Source organism: Myodes glareolus, chromosome 7 (genome assembly GCF_982192425.1).
Source record: "Myodes glareolus chromosome 7, mMyoGla1.1, whole genome shotgun sequence".
NCBI classification, from domain to species: domain Eukaryota; kingdom Metazoa; phylum Chordata; class Mammalia; order Rodentia; family Cricetidae; genus Myodes; species Myodes glareolus.
In genome coordinates this window covers 61,198,736-61,215,217 of record NC_142032.1, presented here as the reverse complement: position 1 = coordinate 61,215,217, position 16,482 = coordinate 61,198,736, and the positions used below count along the sequence as shown (strand labels likewise).

At 53.2% G+C, this 16,482-nt stretch overlaps 1 protein-coding gene and 1 long non-coding RNA gene across 10 annotated transcripts in view; one reads left to right on the top strand and one right to left on the bottom strand.

The window, feature by feature from the left end:
• Nucleotides 1-16,482, bottom strand: part of LOC125415851 (uncharacterized) — a 76,151-nt gene that overhangs the window by 24,020 nt on the left and 35,649 nt on the right. The window lies entirely within an intron of this gene.
• Tspan32 (tetraspanin 32) lies at nucleotides 1,476-15,201 on the top strand. 3 transcript variants are annotated; one of them, XM_087908265.1, is made up of 9 exons: nucleotides 1,478-1,643; nucleotides 2,227-2,341; nucleotides 3,232-3,329; nucleotides 7,443-7,517; nucleotides 11,310-11,411; nucleotides 11,937-12,023; nucleotides 13,387-13,470; nucleotides 13,763-13,854; nucleotides 14,892-15,201. In XM_087908265.1, the coding sequence occupies exons 1-9, from the start codon at nucleotides 1,578-1,580 to the stop codon at nucleotides 14,971-14,973; spliced, it is 801 nt and encodes a 266-aa protein (XP_087764391.1). In that variant the 5' UTR covers nucleotides 1,478-1,577; the 3' UTR covers nucleotides 14,974-15,201. The 3 variants fall into 3 exon arrangements, with proteins under 3 accessions (XP_048314200.3, XP_087764391.1, XP_085549517.2); XM_048458243.3 differs by lacking the exon at nucleotides 13,387-13,470 and having other exon boundaries at nucleotides 1,476-1,643; XM_085693391.2 differs by lacking the exon at nucleotides 1,478-1,643 and having other exon boundaries at nucleotides 1,891-2,341.

Here is a 16,482-nt window from a genome sequence, read left to right as displayed (position 1 = left end):
TTAGACATAAGAAAAAAGAAAAACCAACTTACAGGCCATAATCCCATAGAAACTAGACAACAAAGAGGACCCTAAAAAAGATATGCATAGATCTATATAGAAAGGTGAAAAAGACAAGATCTCCTGAGTAAATTGGGAACACATAAGGGAAGACGGGAGGAAAAGACGGGAGTGGAGAAAAATGTATAGCTAAATAAAAACAATTTTTTGAAAAGGTAAAAAAAGAGTATAGACAAAAGTCATAAATTTGAGATGCGTTTGGAACACAGGAAGAGTGGGAGGACTAGTAGGAAGAGTGAAAATAATGTAAATACAATACACGGGCAAGGGATTCTCAGAAACTAAAAATATATAAATAAAAGACAAAAAAGTGACTGGTAGCATCTCGAATAGTTCTTTATTTTTGTGTATTTATTTATGTGTGTGTTCCTGGGGTGGTGTGGGGGTGGAGGCATGTGAAGGCCAGAGGTGAACCTCAGGTGTCCTTCCTCAGCAGCCAGCCAACTTGTTTATTGAAACAGGGTCTTCCACTGGCATGGGACTCACCAGACAGGCTAGGCTGGCTGGCCAGTGAGTCCCAGGAATCCTCCCGTTTCAGCTGGAATTACAAGTATGCCCCTCGCCCCAAGGCCTGGCTTCTTTAACATAGATTCTGAGGAACTCTCAAGTCTTCCTGCTGGACAGGCAGACAAACACTTTACCAACTAAGCCATCTTCCCACCCTATTTATTTCTGAGATGGGGTCTTACTATGTGGATTAGGCTAGCCTCTGACGTGCTATAATTCTCCTGCCTCAGCCTCCTAGGTGCTGGTTGTGAGAAACACGTCTTGTTTTCTTTCAGAGATGGCTAGCCCACCAAAGACCAATACCTATAAACTTGCCCCATCTTGAAACTCCTATGTATGCACCATGCCTGCTTGCCCAGCCCCTGGACATTCCTGAGAGTGGACTCTATCACAGCCTTCCCCTCTGTGCATAATCTGTGCTGATTATGAACTGGCCAATAGCATCAGGTCCTGAGATAGTTACCACCTGCAGGAGTCCGTTTGAGGATTAACACCAGGAGGACTCTGGGACACAGGGTCTCTAAACCAAACACTAAGGGTCCTAGTGCAGCTGGGTAGGTTAGTATATTCTTATAACCAATGCTAGACATTGGGTTCTTCTCTTACTGCCTGTCTCGAGACTCCACCCCCTCCAGTGCTGCAGTGTGGCCCAACCCATCCACCGGGAAGCCTCATATACCTACAAAAGCCCAGTTGTCTTGGGCCAGGCCAGGGCAGCTGCAGGTATAGAAACTGCCCCTCTTCCTGCCTGTCTTTCTTCCTTCCCCAAACTCAGCCACTGTGTTAGAAAGGCTGTTGACAGATGGGAGGGCACAACCTACCTACTGGGTCAGCTGTGGTGTGAGGTTCCCCACCCAGTGGGGAACCACAGAAGGGAGGGGAGTAGAGGAAGGGAGGAAAGGGGAGGTGGAGGGAGGAGAGGGGAGAAGAAGAGAGAGGAGAGGAGAGCAGAGGAGAGCAGAGGAGAGCAGAGCAGAGGAGAGGAGAGGAGAGCAGAGGAGAGGAGCACCATGGAGCACTGGAATCGAATCAAGATTGCCAAATGCCAGATACTGATCACCAACTTCTTTGTCTTGGTAACACGCAAGTGGAACAGGAGTGGGTGGGCAGGTGGGCAGGTGGGCAGGTGGGCAGTAGGGGAACTAATACACCATGCCCAGGCCCTCTAGCACTGTGGTCTCCCCTCCCCCGACACCACAGTCACACAGACTGGGGCTGGGTCTCTGGTGACCACCCTTAGAGGACTGTGGACACATGTCCTTGAAGGCGCAGCTGTCACCCCAAGGGGCAGTGAAGAGCCCGGGAGAACCCAGGTTGGCTGGTGATTTGGAGTGTGCAGGGACAGCCAGGAAGGGGTGCTGCCTGGGATCCAGGAGAGGACAGGGATGCAGGGTCTCTGCAGACAGTTTGATGTGATCTTCTGGGTCCCTAGAGAAAATGGGCACAAGGATGTGTGTTGCATACTTATCTGTGTGTGATAGCATGCCGGTGGAGGACCCGTCCCTCCCATCCACAAAAACATGTAGGCCTCCCGCAGCGGCCTTGCGCCTGGAGGGAGCCAGCTTGGGGCGCCCAGAAGCCCAGGCCCCACACTCTGTCACGGTGGGAGGGCCTTTGCTGCTATGCACACCTCCTGTGCTGAGCCCACTTCACTTTCAGCTGCTGGGCCTCTTTATGGCCACCATGGCAGCTGTCACTCACTTTGGGGACCACTTTACTGTCATTCGCCAAGTAGCCCTGGAGAGGAACCCCTATGAAGCAATGCACTACTGGGGTAAGTATGGCCGGCCAGAAATGGCTGTGGAACAGGGTGGGGGGGTGGGGGGGTGGGAGGACTTCAGGGTCAGAAGCACCTGGGAGGAGTGACCTAACTCCCCAGCCCCAGACTGTCCTGACTCCCCGTCCCTAGGCTTTGGGCAGAGTCAGAGGTCGGGGCAGGGAGGAGACACCCCAGTGTCCTGGTTTTACTAATAAAATTGGGGAGGTTTAGGCAACATCAGGCAGTCCTGCCCTGATTCTCCTGCCACACAGGACCATTCAAGGTGTGGCAGACCCCAGATCTGTGCTTTCAGGGCAGGGATCAGATGGGCCTGTGGGACTCGGCAGTGAATACCAAAGGGCAGAAAATGCCTAGTTATGGCTAAGTCTGCCAGAGTGCCCAACCTCCACAAGAGCAAGGCTTTAATGAGGGGGATGATCCTGATAGGAATGCAAAGAACCTAGGAGGGTAGGAAAGAGTAGGAGAAATTGAGGCCCCTGAATAGGGGGTTGTCAGCCCCAGTCCCTAGGCCCCCTGCCTTCCAAGGTGCTAGGCCCCGCCCAGGCAGGAAGCCTGGGGCCTGGGCCTGGGCTGATAAGGTCACAGCTCCACACTGCCACCTGTCACTAGAGCATGGGGATGTGGCTTCAAGATAGTCTGTGAGGCAGGGAAAGCAGTAGAAGTGGGGGACAGAATATGGCCCCTAGCTAGTTCCCTGATCGTCCCCCTTCCTTCCTAGGGACACCCCTTCTTTTGGGGCCAGAGATCTGTGCCTTTTGGGACCTCCCTAGAAGTTCAGTCCTAGTTCTGTGACCTCCCCTACCCCAAAAAGTAGATTTCAGATCCAACCTCCGTGCCCAGTCCCCATGCTGGATCCCTCACCCTCTGCCTCTCCCGTTCCACAGCCTTCTACGTGGGGATCAGCCTAGCAGGTCTACTGAGCCTGGGCGCTGCCCTGAGTACCATAGCCACAGTGAGGGAGGCCCATGGCCTCATGGCTGCGGTAAGTTCTGTGGTCGGCCAGATGACCCCAGCTTCCAACTCCCACACAGGGACAAGAGTTGGAGAGAAGTAAGCCAGGGAATCGCCTGACCTAAGTCAAAGTATCTTAAAAGGAGGACAGGTCAGGGGCTATGTACCAGTGAGTCCCTCTACCTATACAGTTAGGGCCTTGCAGGGCTCTCCCACCTTGGCAGTCACTTAGTCTCCACGGGGCTCTATGCTACTCTGTCTTCCCCAGATCTAACAATGGTTCTGTAGCACCCCTGAAAGAGAGTTGGTACTCTCAGCCCTGGGGCCATCTCCAAAGGCCTTGGGAGGGTCTGGTTCTGATCTCTAGCTAGGTCTGGACACAGGACTGGATAAATTTCACTTCTTATCAGAAGGCCGAACAGGGACAGGGAGATCCTGTTCCTGCAGCCTGGGCTTCCTTCTCACAGGTTCACTATCCCTGCCTAGCCGCTGACGGGAAGTTTCACAACCCCATAGAAGAAAGCCCTTGTTGCTGCCTTAACTATTTCTCCATATGGGTGTCCTACTGTGCCCCTACAGCCCTCAATAGTTAATCCAGGTTCTATCTGGCAGGACCCTCCCTATGGCCACCCAGTCCCTGTTTGACCCAGGCTTTCCCAGTCACCTGAACTGAGGCAGCTCCTTCCTGATGTCCTAGTCTCTTACCTGCCCCACTCCATTCCAGGTATAAGATCTCATTTCCCTCCTCCATCCATCCCTGTGCCCCTGTTTGTAGACTCCTAACCTTTGCCTATGAGTGATTGGGGGAATCCAAGAATCCTAAGGGACCTGAACTGGAGGCTATGCCTCTTAAATAGACCGAAACCAAACCTTGCAACCTTGTCTTCATGTTCAGTGTGTTTTCTGATGACCCTTGGTCTCCAAAGACAGGGACAGAGGCACCTCCTTCCCAAACTCCTCCCATGTCCTGCTTGGCACTTGATTTGTGGACAAAGGAATCCAGGAGCATTAGAACCCACCAGGCCTTCCAAGTTCCCAATCCCTCAATTCCACATCCCTGACAGACTCAGGGCCTGGTGCGGTACTGTTATAGGGACAAAGCCACCTCCTACCTAGAGCTGCTTCAGGGACCAGCCATAACCTGGTGGTGGACTAGGCAGAACCTGGCAGCTTTAGTCTCCCCAGGATTCTTGCTCTGATGATACGGGGCAGGGTAGGACTAGTGCTGGTCGTGAATAAGCACTCAACAAAAATAGCCTGGATTTGCCGCCAGAGGGAGGCCCTAGTGAAGAGGTCACAGAACTGGTGGACTGTGACCCCAGAGGATTTGTGTCTTGCTAGAGGAAAGACAAAATGGAGGCAGGGGTATGCAGGAGACAGGCCGAGAGGCCTGCACCTGGATATGACATCAGCCACCAGGGGGCACCAGAGTCAGCATGAAGACTAAAACGGGAGGTGGTAGGCAGGTGGGCCAAGGGGCCCAGTTTCAGATCAGCCTATTCCATCTCAGCCTTCCCAAGCTCCTCCCATGTCCTGCGGGCAAAATTCGAACCCACCCAGGCCTCCCAATTCCTCAATTCCTCATCCCTAACAGACTCAGGGCCTGGTGTGGTACTGTTACCTGGCTCAGGCTAAAAGGCAGATTCCTCCTGTTCAGAGTTGTGTTCTCAAGGTCACTCCAGGCCCAGTGCTCTGCCCTTTGCTGAATCCCAGCGCCCTCTACCCCAGCATGGACAGTAAGCCCAGTTCAGTCACCACAGGGTCACTGGGAACGCCACTGGTCACAGAGCCTTAGTGTCATGTTTATACTTGTGCCTGTGTGCATGGTGGGCACCGTCTGCCTCTGCCTGCCCTGTGGCTGCCTGTGTGTTGTCACTGGCCTGCATACTGGAACACATGTAAATCACATATAAAAGGGTCTAGGGAGGGGAAACATCCCCCTTCGTGACTCTGTGCCCACTGCCCCCCTCCATGCTCTTTCCTGCCCCGCCTTCTGAAACACAGGAAATGAAGGAGCTAGCTAGCGGCAGGAAGCAGATTCAAGTTGTTTACAAGTTTATTTATTCATTTGTTTTCATTTAGAATGAGTAGAGAGAAAAATGGTCACAGTTAGGCCTGGACCAACTTCTCTCAGCACTAAGCAGATCTTAAGACCCTTTCTATACACAGAAAGAGAGAGAGAGTGAGAGAGAGAGAGAGAGAGAGAGAGAGAGAGAGAGAGAGAGAGAGAAACAGGGAGACCAAAAACAAAAAAAGACAGAGACAAAGACAGAGGGAGGAGGGAGAGGGAAAAACTCCCTCTTGAGAATGAAATGGTTTCTGGAAAGGGCTGGACTCTGCGGCTGGCTCACAGCCTCAGCTGGGAGGCAGAGTTGAGGAATGGCTTCCAGACGGAAAAGTCAGCCCTCGACTGCCAGCAAGAGGGAAGAGGAGAGAGGAGGAGAAGGAGGGAAGAAAATGCGGAGGAAAGAGAAGAAGGCAGGGCAGGAGGAGGAAGGAGGGGGAGGAAGGGATAAAGGCAAAGATAGGAGCAGAAGCAGCAGGCAACCCAGGGCCAACTCGAAGACAGTGATGCAGGCTCCAGGTCAGGCAGGAGAAAGCAGGGAAGGGGGTACCCCCACCACTGCAGAGCCCACACCCACCCAAGTTTGAGGGGGCAGTGCAGATGCTCCCAGCTTTTTTTTTCACACACTTGGGAGAGCTAAGCTGGCCCTGGCATAGGCTGTTTGTTCCTGTCCTCCTGGTCTCTGACTGTAGGCTGCTCTGCACACTGGTCACTTTTCCCAGAGTGAAGCCACGGCTACTCATACCCATTGACACGCTAGTGACACTTGGGAGTGAGGTGGTGGTTGATCCAGAAGGCTCAGTGGTCACCCAGGACCTCTGTGTACTGGGTGGATCTATGTGCGTGACAATGGAGCTGACAAGAGCACAAGGCAGAGACTCGGAGGTCACCCAGATCGGAGGTCACTGGATGGGTTCTTAGTCCAGAGTGGCCCTGTGAAACTAGTCACAGAAGGGCAGGGACTTGCGGCAGTACCTGTATCAGGGGAGAGATGGGCACTGCCCACTAGTTCCATAAGGAAGTCAGCAGTTGTACCCCGACTAAAGCCAAGAAGGAAAGTGTGGAGTGTGAAAAGAAGTCCCTTTTTAGCACTTGGGGTGAATGGTAGGAATGGGGTGACCACAGGGACCCACACAGTGGTGTAGAGGAAGGGTAGGAAATTCACGAGGAAAGGAAGGTCACAGTCCGGGGAGCCAAACCTATGCCGGGGGTTGTGGCCTGTGGTTCTCTATGAGTCAGGCTGTAGAGGTTAGGGTTTCCTTGGAAACGGGTTTCAGAAATGAAACAACAAAGGGCCCACAGAAGGCACCCTGTATGAGGGGGCCATTACCTACCTTCAAGTGAGACGTTTCTGGCTGGGGATGTGGGTCAGTTCGAGTGCTTGCCTAGGACATATGACAGCCTTGGTTGAGACACTGGCACTGACTAAAACGTTGCGGTTGCGTACACCTGTAATCACAGCACTGAGGAGATGGAGGGTCATGAGCTCAAGGCCAGCCTGGGCTACCTCCATGAGACTCCACCTCAAAGGAGGGGATGGCAGTTAGGTGAATAGGGCTGGGGCAAAGGCTCGGTGGTTACAAGAGCTGCCTGCTCTTCCAGAGGATCCAAGTTCAGTTCCCAGAAACCATACAGAACTACCTGTGGCTCCTGTTCCAGAAGATTCAATACCTTCATCTGGCCTCCCCATATATGTGGCATTACATAAATACATTTTTTTTAAAACTAAAAAAAAAATGTCTAAAGGCAGGGGTAGAGGATTCTGCTGCCAAAATTTCAGATCTTGGGAGGCACTGCCTGGCCCTCCTGGGGTCACTGTTCCTCCTAGAAGCCGCTGTAGTGGGCTAGGGTCTCTACCATATTGGAAAGGCCTACTGTTCCTAAGGAAGCGTGTGCCACCTTAGGTCCCAGGTCCTCCAGAGGAATCCCCAAAAAGAGCCTCCCCCAAGCAGTAGTTAATGGAGCTCAAGCCAGTAGCTCAGCCCAGGTCAGTTGGGGAAACTACCTACCTGGTACCCCGTGCTACCTCCCCAGGCCACATACCTGGCTGTACAGTGACCAGGCCATCTCTGTCCCCAGGGTTTCCTGTGCTTTGCCCTGTCATTCTGTGTCCAGGTGCAGGTGGCATTCTGGAGATTCCACAACCCCACCCAGGTGAGTACAGCCAGGACCCTCCCTCTATCTGGACCAGAGTTCTCTGCCCAGAGTTTCTGCTTTACCCTTACTCCCTGCCCAAGGAGACCCCCAAATGCTCACCCCAACCCTAATATTAAATGAAAAAAATATTTTCTCTATGGTCCAGAGGATCTGGAAGAGGGCTGAATCCCAACAACAGCTTGAGGGCATGGATGTCCAGAGTTCTGCCTGAGGCAGCAGGGCCAAGCAGCATTTGGGCAGAACCTTCCCTGTCCACTGGCGGGTGGTCTGGATGGCTGGTCACAGCGTGGGTGGCCTCAGTCAAGACAGCTGCCAGGTATCAGGGGCTGACCTCGGGTTAGCCTGCAGCAGCTGCAGCCCATCTTCTAAAACTGTTTACATTCGAAGCCCTAAACTTGGGGTGCAGAACAGGCAGAGGCCTCGCAGGAACCAGAGGACAGGCGGCAACTAGGGTTTAATCTACAGAAGGGAAAGGGCTTCTTACTCCATTCCTCATAAGACTGGCCACTAGGGCAATTCTCCAAGGCCTGCCTGACCGTGGTGGGCTAGGGTTACTCCTGGACCCTGGCCTGCTGGCCTATCCATTGTCTTGGAGTTATGACTTCCAACATGGCCCTGAGACCTGGTGAGCTACCTGGAGGTAAGCCTGGGTGAAAGCACCCTAGGTTTAAAATCAAGGGTGGCAGGCCAGTCCTTTGTCCTCCCTGGGCCTCTGTGTCTGCTTCTGTAAATGGAGAGTAGAAAGCCCTGCTGTAGAGCTACTGCATGGTGGAGATGAGCCAGGAGTGGAGGGGCAGTCCGGATCCTCTGCACCCCCAGGTTGTCTGGAATGTGGACCTAGTTCTGGGTTGTCCTGAGCTGGAATGAGGCCATGTGTGGTACCAAGCACAACTTGCACAGAGCCACCAAAACATCCTCCCATCCTCCCATGTTCTCCCTACCAGCGAACCAATCCAAGCCAAATAGGCCACAGCCATAGACTTGGCCCTCCTAGCTACCCCAGCCCCATGGGTAAGAAAGGATACAGGAATCAACTAGTAATGCTTAGAAGCCACCCCAGCTCCCCAAAACCTCCCTGGAAAGATCCCCAGGACATCCTAAAACAAGGGTCTAGCAAGAAGGTAAGGGTAGACGAGGAGACCTTGACTGTCTCTGTAGACCAGGCTCTGGCCTGAAGTGAGGATGGGGATGCTCCTTCCTGATCCCCCCTCCTCCCAGGACACAGGCCTTGGCAGGCACCCAAGGTTGGTGAGGATAGCGGTGTGGACCAGCCTGCTATGTACTGAATACAGAGAGATAGGGCTATTCATTACACCCTCACTGTGGCTTCAGAGCTGCTCTGCCACACTCTCCCACTGTCCCCAAGGAGTGGAAAATGAATTGTTTAGCTTTCCTTAATAATTCATGTCAAGACCAAGCACAGAACAAACATGTCTATGTAGCCTCAGGACCCAGTGCTGGTCCACAAGCCACCTGCAGCTCCATGTGGGGTCCTCCTGGCCATGGCTGTACTACCCTGATCTAACAAATGTGGGGGAAGGGAGGTCACCAAGCCCGGTTAGATATCACAGTGTCCTGGTCTTGGGAAGAAAGATAGGGGGATTCCCCCTAGCCATTGATCCTCAATCTGCAGTAACCTGGGCTGCCGTGTCTTACACAGCTCCAGGGATTGACCTGACTGAGGGGGCAAGGGAATGAAGAAAGGACAGACACACAGACACACACAGGAAAGCTAGAATCGGGCGGTTTGAACTCTCTGACGGGAAAGCTGCAGTCTTTTTGCCCCCAGCAGCTCAGTGTGTTTATTGTCTACAGCTGAATAAAGAGGCAGGGTCATTACAAGCAGATAAACAAAGGAGAGTGCGTTTATCGCATACAGCTGGACAAGGAGGCAGTTTGAGCTAGTCTCAGTGAGACTCACAGGATGGGAGGCTTGGCCAACATCTCATGGGTCTGTGGCTTTGGTCCCTGACAACACACACCCTCTCAGTACGTCATATACTCAGGGCTTCCTCTACCGTTCACACTGGACAACACACTTATACAAAGGAGACTTGGTACCCCAGAAGCTGCGTGACAACCCTGTAGACATAGATGCTTGCTGGGAGGGACCCTTGGATAAAGGATGTAGAGGCTTGGGCCCCTGGTTTAGGAAGCCTCTGGTCTACCCTCCCTATTCCCATGAAAGAACTACAGCCTCAAGTCTCTCACAGAACAACTTAAAATGCCAAAGAGAGTGCAGATGGCAATGTACTAACCCCACCCCCACCCCACCCCCGCCAATGCCCCAGTGCTGGGCTCTGCAAAGAGTCCAGCCTGGTCTCTAAGGCCCTAAAGTCCGGTTTTGAGGTCTGGGCAGATCTCTGTTGTTCTGCTCATGGTGGGTGGGATGCTGGGCAGAACCAAGCTGAGCTGAGCTCTAGAGCTGATGTCATCTCTATTGTCCTGTAGGAATGACAGTGGACAGAGGGCCCCTGGGTGCTGGGACATCCCTGAAAAGTGGCAGGACTGATGAGGGAAATAAAGTCAATTGTGCTAGGGAGTGGTGGAAAAAGGGCTAGTCCAATAGTGCCTGTTTGTTTCAGCTACCTGTCCCACCCGCCCCAGACCAGCTCCAGGCATTCCCAGCCCTCCCCAGGATTTGCTCTCTTAAGGACACAGTAACCCCACAGGCTTGAAGAAGCTGAGCCCACGAGAGGGCTCTGGCCCAGACTGACCAGCAACCAAGGCCAGCTTGGCACCTGCCCTGGGTGGGGGAGGGCCGGGGCAGGCTGAGCTGGGGATGACTCATGGGGATGTCTGGCTCTGTTGCATGGATGAGAGGGAGAAGTTGGTGCCAGGATCAGTGTTAGCACGGAGTTCCCCTGACTCCTACAGGGCCCTTGGGCCTGGGCTGGACTTGGTTACAAGAACTTCTGACTACCTGCCTGCCCACTATGGCCTGCAGGCAGCTGGTGAGAGAGGCCCATAGTGGAATGGACATCAGGCTATGGGACAGACATGCTTCCTTTCTGGAAGGCATGAGTGACCAGTGGAGACATAGAACTTCAACACCACTCCAGCCACTCAGCCCTATTCAGGACAATACTCTGTATGACCTGGCTGCTGGCCTGGCACAAGGCTGGGAGTCGGGAGGACTCAGGGTCTTCAAGGCAGAAAGACGTTGGAGGACTTGCCCTGAGTCAGGAGATCAGTGAGTTCCACATATTTGGGATGCCTTCCTGGAAGAGATGAAATTCCAGTTTGTCTCTGAAAACATATTCGGCCTGGGGGAGGACATCTTGGGGTAGGGATTGAGCAGAGTAGGGAATCAGAGCTGGGACACAGAAGCAAAAAAGTCTAGGCTGTTTGTGTGTGAAACAGAAGCAGGGCCAGTTTCCTTCTTCCTCTGCTGTGTCCACCTGGATCTGGCTCCAGATGCCCTTACCTTCCCTGGTCCAAGACTAGAGCGAATCTTCCCAGTATTCTGGGTAGTTCTGAAGAAGGGCCAGCAAGAACCTTAGGGAACAGAGGAACTAGTCCAGGCTGCTGTCCATGCTTCTCAGCAGGCTGGGCCTATTGCCTACATCCAGATGAGCAGGATGCTACCCCATGCTACCCAGAACCCACCACTAAGGGTGGGTAGCTGATACCTACTGGCCTCTTCTTTAACCCTTGGGAGTCCCAGGGGCAACAGGCAAGCCGCAGGATTGCCATGGTAGGAAGAAAGTTCCTGGAGAAGGAGGCCCAGGATGTGGGCTTCCTTGGGTCTCCCTCAGGCCATTGTTTCCTGGGATGCTTTTGGTGCAGGTGGAGGATGCAGTATTGGACACCTATGACCTCGTGTATGACCAGGCAATGAAGAGCCCATCCAGCAGCTGGTGGCAGGAGCTGGCCACCATCCAGGACACGGTGAGCAAGAGCGAGGGACAGGGTGGCCATACTTGCTGTGCCCCCAGAGAATGGGTGCCAGACATCCTCTAGCGTCAGCCATCCTGGCCAGGCTTCCAGAGAAGATCCTGGGACACAGGTTCCCTTGTGGGTAGATGACTGAGATCTCACCCATCCCCCTCTGTCCCTACTAGGACTGGCTACCCAATGTAAGTGCAGAATACAAGGGCAATGCCCTTGTTGAACATGCACTGAGAACTCTAAGGAGGAACTGGGTATTCTTCAAGGAAGTAGGTGTTCAGGCACCAGGCAGGCAGTGGGGCCCTGCTCTACGGGGACGAGGTCCTCAGAGAGCTATGCCGTTCCATCACCAGGGCTAAGTCACTGGTGGATATTTTTCCAGCAGCAGCTGTGATCCCGATTCCTGGCTCTGGTCTCATGGGGGCCCACTTTGCAGAACCGCCAAAGTTGCTGGTGCTTTGGTGCCTTAGTTTTCCCATCAGTCAGCCCTGCCCACACTATGCTCCTCTCTGATCTGTCTTCCAGTTTCTGTGTTGTGGGAAGAAGTCTCCTTTCGGGTTTCTGGCCAGCACCAGAGCCATCCTGTGTCAGGGCCAGGAGGCCATGAGAGAGGTGAGGAGGAGGGGACGAGAGCGTCTGTACTCAGATCAAATGAAGGTTGGGCACTCCAGGTTCTACCCGCGAAGGGACATCTTCATCCTCTTTGCCCTTTTGGCCTCCCACATTTTGGGATCTGCCCTAAAGTCTCAGGGATGTACCCGCCCCCTCCACACTGCCCTCCCCTGTGATAGGTGACCACAGGGCAGGGAACTTATGAGACGGCCAGCTCAACTTGGCCCAACTCCCTTCCACAGGCTAGCATTGGGCATGTACCCTGCCCACTCTTCTCCTTCTTCATGAGGCTTCCCCAGGCCATCAAACTCCTCCCCCACCCTCCCTTCTGAAGCTTCTAGAAGCTCAAAGCTAAGGCTCTATATAACAAGGTGATTAACGATTTAGGAGGAGTAAGAAGGGGTCCCCAGAAAGAGTAGAAAGTGCTAGGGGAGGGACAGGGAGGAGCTCTTCTACCCTGAGGACTAGGCTCTGACCCACTCTCCCCTACCCTGGCCCTCTCTTCCTACCCAGCCCCCTCTTTGTCCCATCCCCCTGCTATCCTGGAAACAAACCAGCCCTATCTCATGGGGAGAGATGTCTGGCTACCCTCCAAGAAACAAGAGGGTGGGGAATGGCTCAAGGCCCAGCAGGGAAGGGAGCTGGCCTGATGGGAAGGGGCTGAGAGTCAGGGAGCCCCATCCACCCAAGAACCGTCCTCAGGTCCCAAATACAAAATAGCTCAGGGCCTGCCTCCTGTTGCAGGGTGGCCAGGGACCACAGCTGGGTTACAAAGGACCCTTGGTGGGAGAGAGGCCAAGGCCAGCTCAGGCCAGCAAGAGGATCACTTACTTGCCAAAAGGCAAGAAAGCCCCCTGTAGGGCTTCACATGGTCCAGGCTATCCCCAACAAAACTGCCAGCATCTGAATGCCCTAGAGGTCAGCTGTCACCTTCCTGTTTCTAGAAAGAGAGACTCTGTTGATGTCAGGCCCACAGCAAAGAGACCTGCAGTTCCAGAGTCTCTGCCCCTATCACTAACAGCAGGCCCTGGGAGCTAGAGTACTCCCACCCTGGACTGCCTGGAGACAAACAGCAGCCCACGAAGGAGCTCAGGGCAGCTAGAATAGGGCAGTGAGCCATTGCCCCCACAGAGACAGGCGCCATGGCCTCAGTCTCAAGCTTCCTAAAGCCTCTTTCCCAGAGCGTTCAGCAGTTCCGCTGGGGAAGGTACACACCTTGACTGCCCTGGCCTTAGCACTGGCTGAGCAAACCATGCAGCCCCAGGGGCTTCTAGGATAAAACTGGAACAGGGAGAGCCGAGCACAGTGTGCAGGGAGGGCCAGTCAGGGTGGGCAATCAACCATGCATGTTGCCTCTGTCCAGGACTGCCTACAGAGGATCGGGAACTTTCTGTGGACACACTCCAGTATCGCCTCCACCCTGACCTGCACCAGCCTGGCCCTCACGGTAGCCACCAGTTCCTTCCTTGGCCTCCTTCTATCCCGTCCTGCCTTGCTGCTTCCCAGACAGGAGCAGTCCTGGGTCACTGCCTCAGACCAACACTCTAATCATGGCACTGCCAGGATCTTCCAGGCCCATTCAGCAGGGAGGAGCCAGCCCCTGACCCAGGGAGGTGGTCTGGTGTCTGTCTCATGCCCTTCATTTCACAGTCCTGCGAACTTCCCGGGAAGTGGTAAGGCTCTGCCATCAGGACTGTTGGTGGCTGCTGACGCCTGGGCATCTCTCCTGATTGTTCCAGGTATACGCTATGATGCTCTGCGCCTTCCTGTGGTTTGCCATTCACTCCTACTGTGGCTTGGATCGCAAAGGCAGATATACCCTGACCCCACGGTAGGCCCCTCTCTCTCTAGAAGAATCTTACAGCACCACAGGGTCCCAGTGTATCTATGTCTCCCATGGCAGATATGTTGTTACCCGTGCCCAATCCGGCAGGTATGGCCTCTGTAGGAAACCCTTTGGAAGTGTGGGGTGACGACATGCCCTCTTCTACTCTGCCTATTTCCAGTCTCTGATGAGACCTGCCATCACCCTGCCACCAACACAGAGATAGGAAGCCCTGCCTCCCCACCCCCTGCTGCCCAAAGTCATGGTTCCCAGGCCAGGATAACTGGTCTTAAGGAACCCCAGGAGTCCTCATTGACAGAATCAGGAAGGACCCAGTCCCAGCAGCCAGGAAAACCCTTCTGTTCCCGGAATACTTAGACCTCCTGTCAGCAAGCTCCATCCACCCGCACACCCAGCGCTCTGACATCTGGATTCCTACACCCGGCATCTGCACTGGCCCTCTACGTTCTGAAAATAGCCACGCCATTGCCTCCAGAGCACTCTGGGGCATATTTATAAATGTTCGGATGTGCACACAAATGAGTTGTGTAGAGGCTGGAGGGCAATACCAGTTGTCATCCTCAGGAATGCTGTCCTGCTCTGACAGAGTCTCTCCCTGGCCTGGAGCTCACCAACTAAACTAGACTAGCTGGTTAAAGAGCCCTGAGAGCCTCTGTCTCTACCTCCCAATACTGGGATTACAAGCATGCACCACCACACCTGGCATTTTTAGGGTTTTAGGAATCAAACTCAGGTCCTTGTGCTTGCAAACCATTTTTTATATTTATGCATCTATAATTTATTTAATTGGCAGGAGGAGGGGCGTGTGTACATTCCACTGACTGAATTATACCCCAGTTCTTCTTATAGTACCTTCTAGAACATTCTGAAACAGCCTCACCACCACCATTCTGGGATGAACTTGCAGTCCCTTCTAGAATGTTCTGCAGCAGCCTCTTAGTCCCTATAGAATATTCTGGAACAGATCCCCAGGTCTTTCTAAAACATGTGGAACAACTTCACTGTCCCCTTTTGTTTCTCAGAGCCCATGGCTGCCAGCCCCAGGAACCCAGCCTCTTCAGATGGACCAAGGATGGAGTGCCTCAATGCCCTTCTGAAGCATAAACATTTGCCAACTATTCGACATCCCTCTGAAGCATGGGTATTTGCTGATCATCGGGTCTAATAGGATGCCTGTTGCCTACTTGCCCACAGAGATGAAGACGTTGGCCCTGAGCCCTCCATGATCCACGTGGTGGGGCAAGGGAAGGGGAGGAGATTCTATCAGGTGTGTTAGTTACTTTTACATTGTTGTGGCCAGACACCTACCAGAAACAGAAAGGATTTACTCTGGCTCGTGGTTCCAGAAAGATTCTGGTCCATCACAACAGGGAAGGCATGGAGGGGTGGCTGTGTCTATGGCAGCAGGATCAGAGGGTGGCAAATGCGGGAGGCTGGATGTTAAGCTAACTTGCTCTGGGTCATTGAGGAGCAAAGGTGACTTTGGCTCTGTAGTCCTGATAACAAAATACGCAGAACCACATGGCAATAGCCAGGTTTTTTAAAAAATGGCCATGGGTCTGTTAATGCTCCTTAGTTTAGGGAGAAGAGGGCACCATACCCTCACCTGCGATTCCAACTACTGCTCCCTCCTGCCAAGGAAGTGTTTGGATCTTGAGAGATGCCGGAGTGTGAAAAGTTACCTGAAGACAGGTCTCCATGATCCAGCATCCATGAGGTCATCACCCATCATGGTGGGGCTTTGTGGGGATGATACCGTTTGGGGGTCACCCACACTCCCTATATCCCAAGAAACCCATTGATTCAGGTTGAAACTTGGGTAGAATCTTTTCCATGCCCCACTTGGGGTGACCAGTTTCCTGTTCATGTTTCCCAGAGAAAAGTAATAGCAGAGAACAGGTAGAGTGGAACCAGGGGTAGTGGCTTAGGGTTTCTATTGCTATGAAGAGACACCATGACCACGGTGACTCTTATAAAGGAAAGCATTTAATTGGGGCCGACTTACAGTTCAGAGGTTTAGTCCATTATCACCATGCTGGGAAGCATGACATCATGCAGGCAGGCATGGTGTTGGAGTGGTAGCTAGAAAGGTCTACATTTGGATTGGCAGGCAGCAGGAAGAGAGGGTGCCACTGGGCCTGGCTTGAGCATCTGAAACCTCAAAGTCAGCCTCCAGTGACACGTTTCTTCCAATAAGGCCACACCTCCTAATAGTGCCACTCCCTATAAGCCCACAGGGCCATTTCCATTCAAATGACCTAAGACAGGTATAACCTTCAAAAGCCCACCCTTAGTGACCTACTTCTGCTAACCAGACTCCAAGTCCTACAGGCTCCACAATAGCACCAGAAGCTGAGGATAGAACATTCAGAAGATGAGACTGTGGAAGAGGTTTCAGAGCAAACCCATGACACAGGGCAAACATACATGAACCTGTGGAAAACACCAGATGACAACTATGACATCAGGTAAACAGCTCCATGGGGAACAGACAGAAACACTAGGGTGATCTGATGAGTCTGTGGAACAGGCAGAATAGGTAAGCACGGAGGAAACCAGCACAGGGCAGGCCAGGAGCCCTGGTCAGATGTCGTCCTGCACCTCCCATTTCCA

What these genes read in the sequence shown, in the direction of transcription:
- Tspan32 (XM_085693391.2), top strand. Translation starts at nt 2,005, where the DNA reads ATGGGCACAAGGATGTGTGTTGCATACTTATCTGTGTGTGATAGCATG. An exon ending in TGGCCACCATCCAGGACACG is followed by an intron (nt 11,412 to 11,936) that starts GTGAGCAAGAGC and finishes TCTGTCTTCCAG; the next exon opens with TTTCTGTGTTGTGGGAAGAA. An exon ending in AGATATACCCTGACCCCACG is followed by an intron (nt 13,855 to 14,891) that starts GTAGGCCCCTCT and finishes TTTGTTTCTCAG; the next exon opens with AGCCCATGGCTGCCAGCCCC.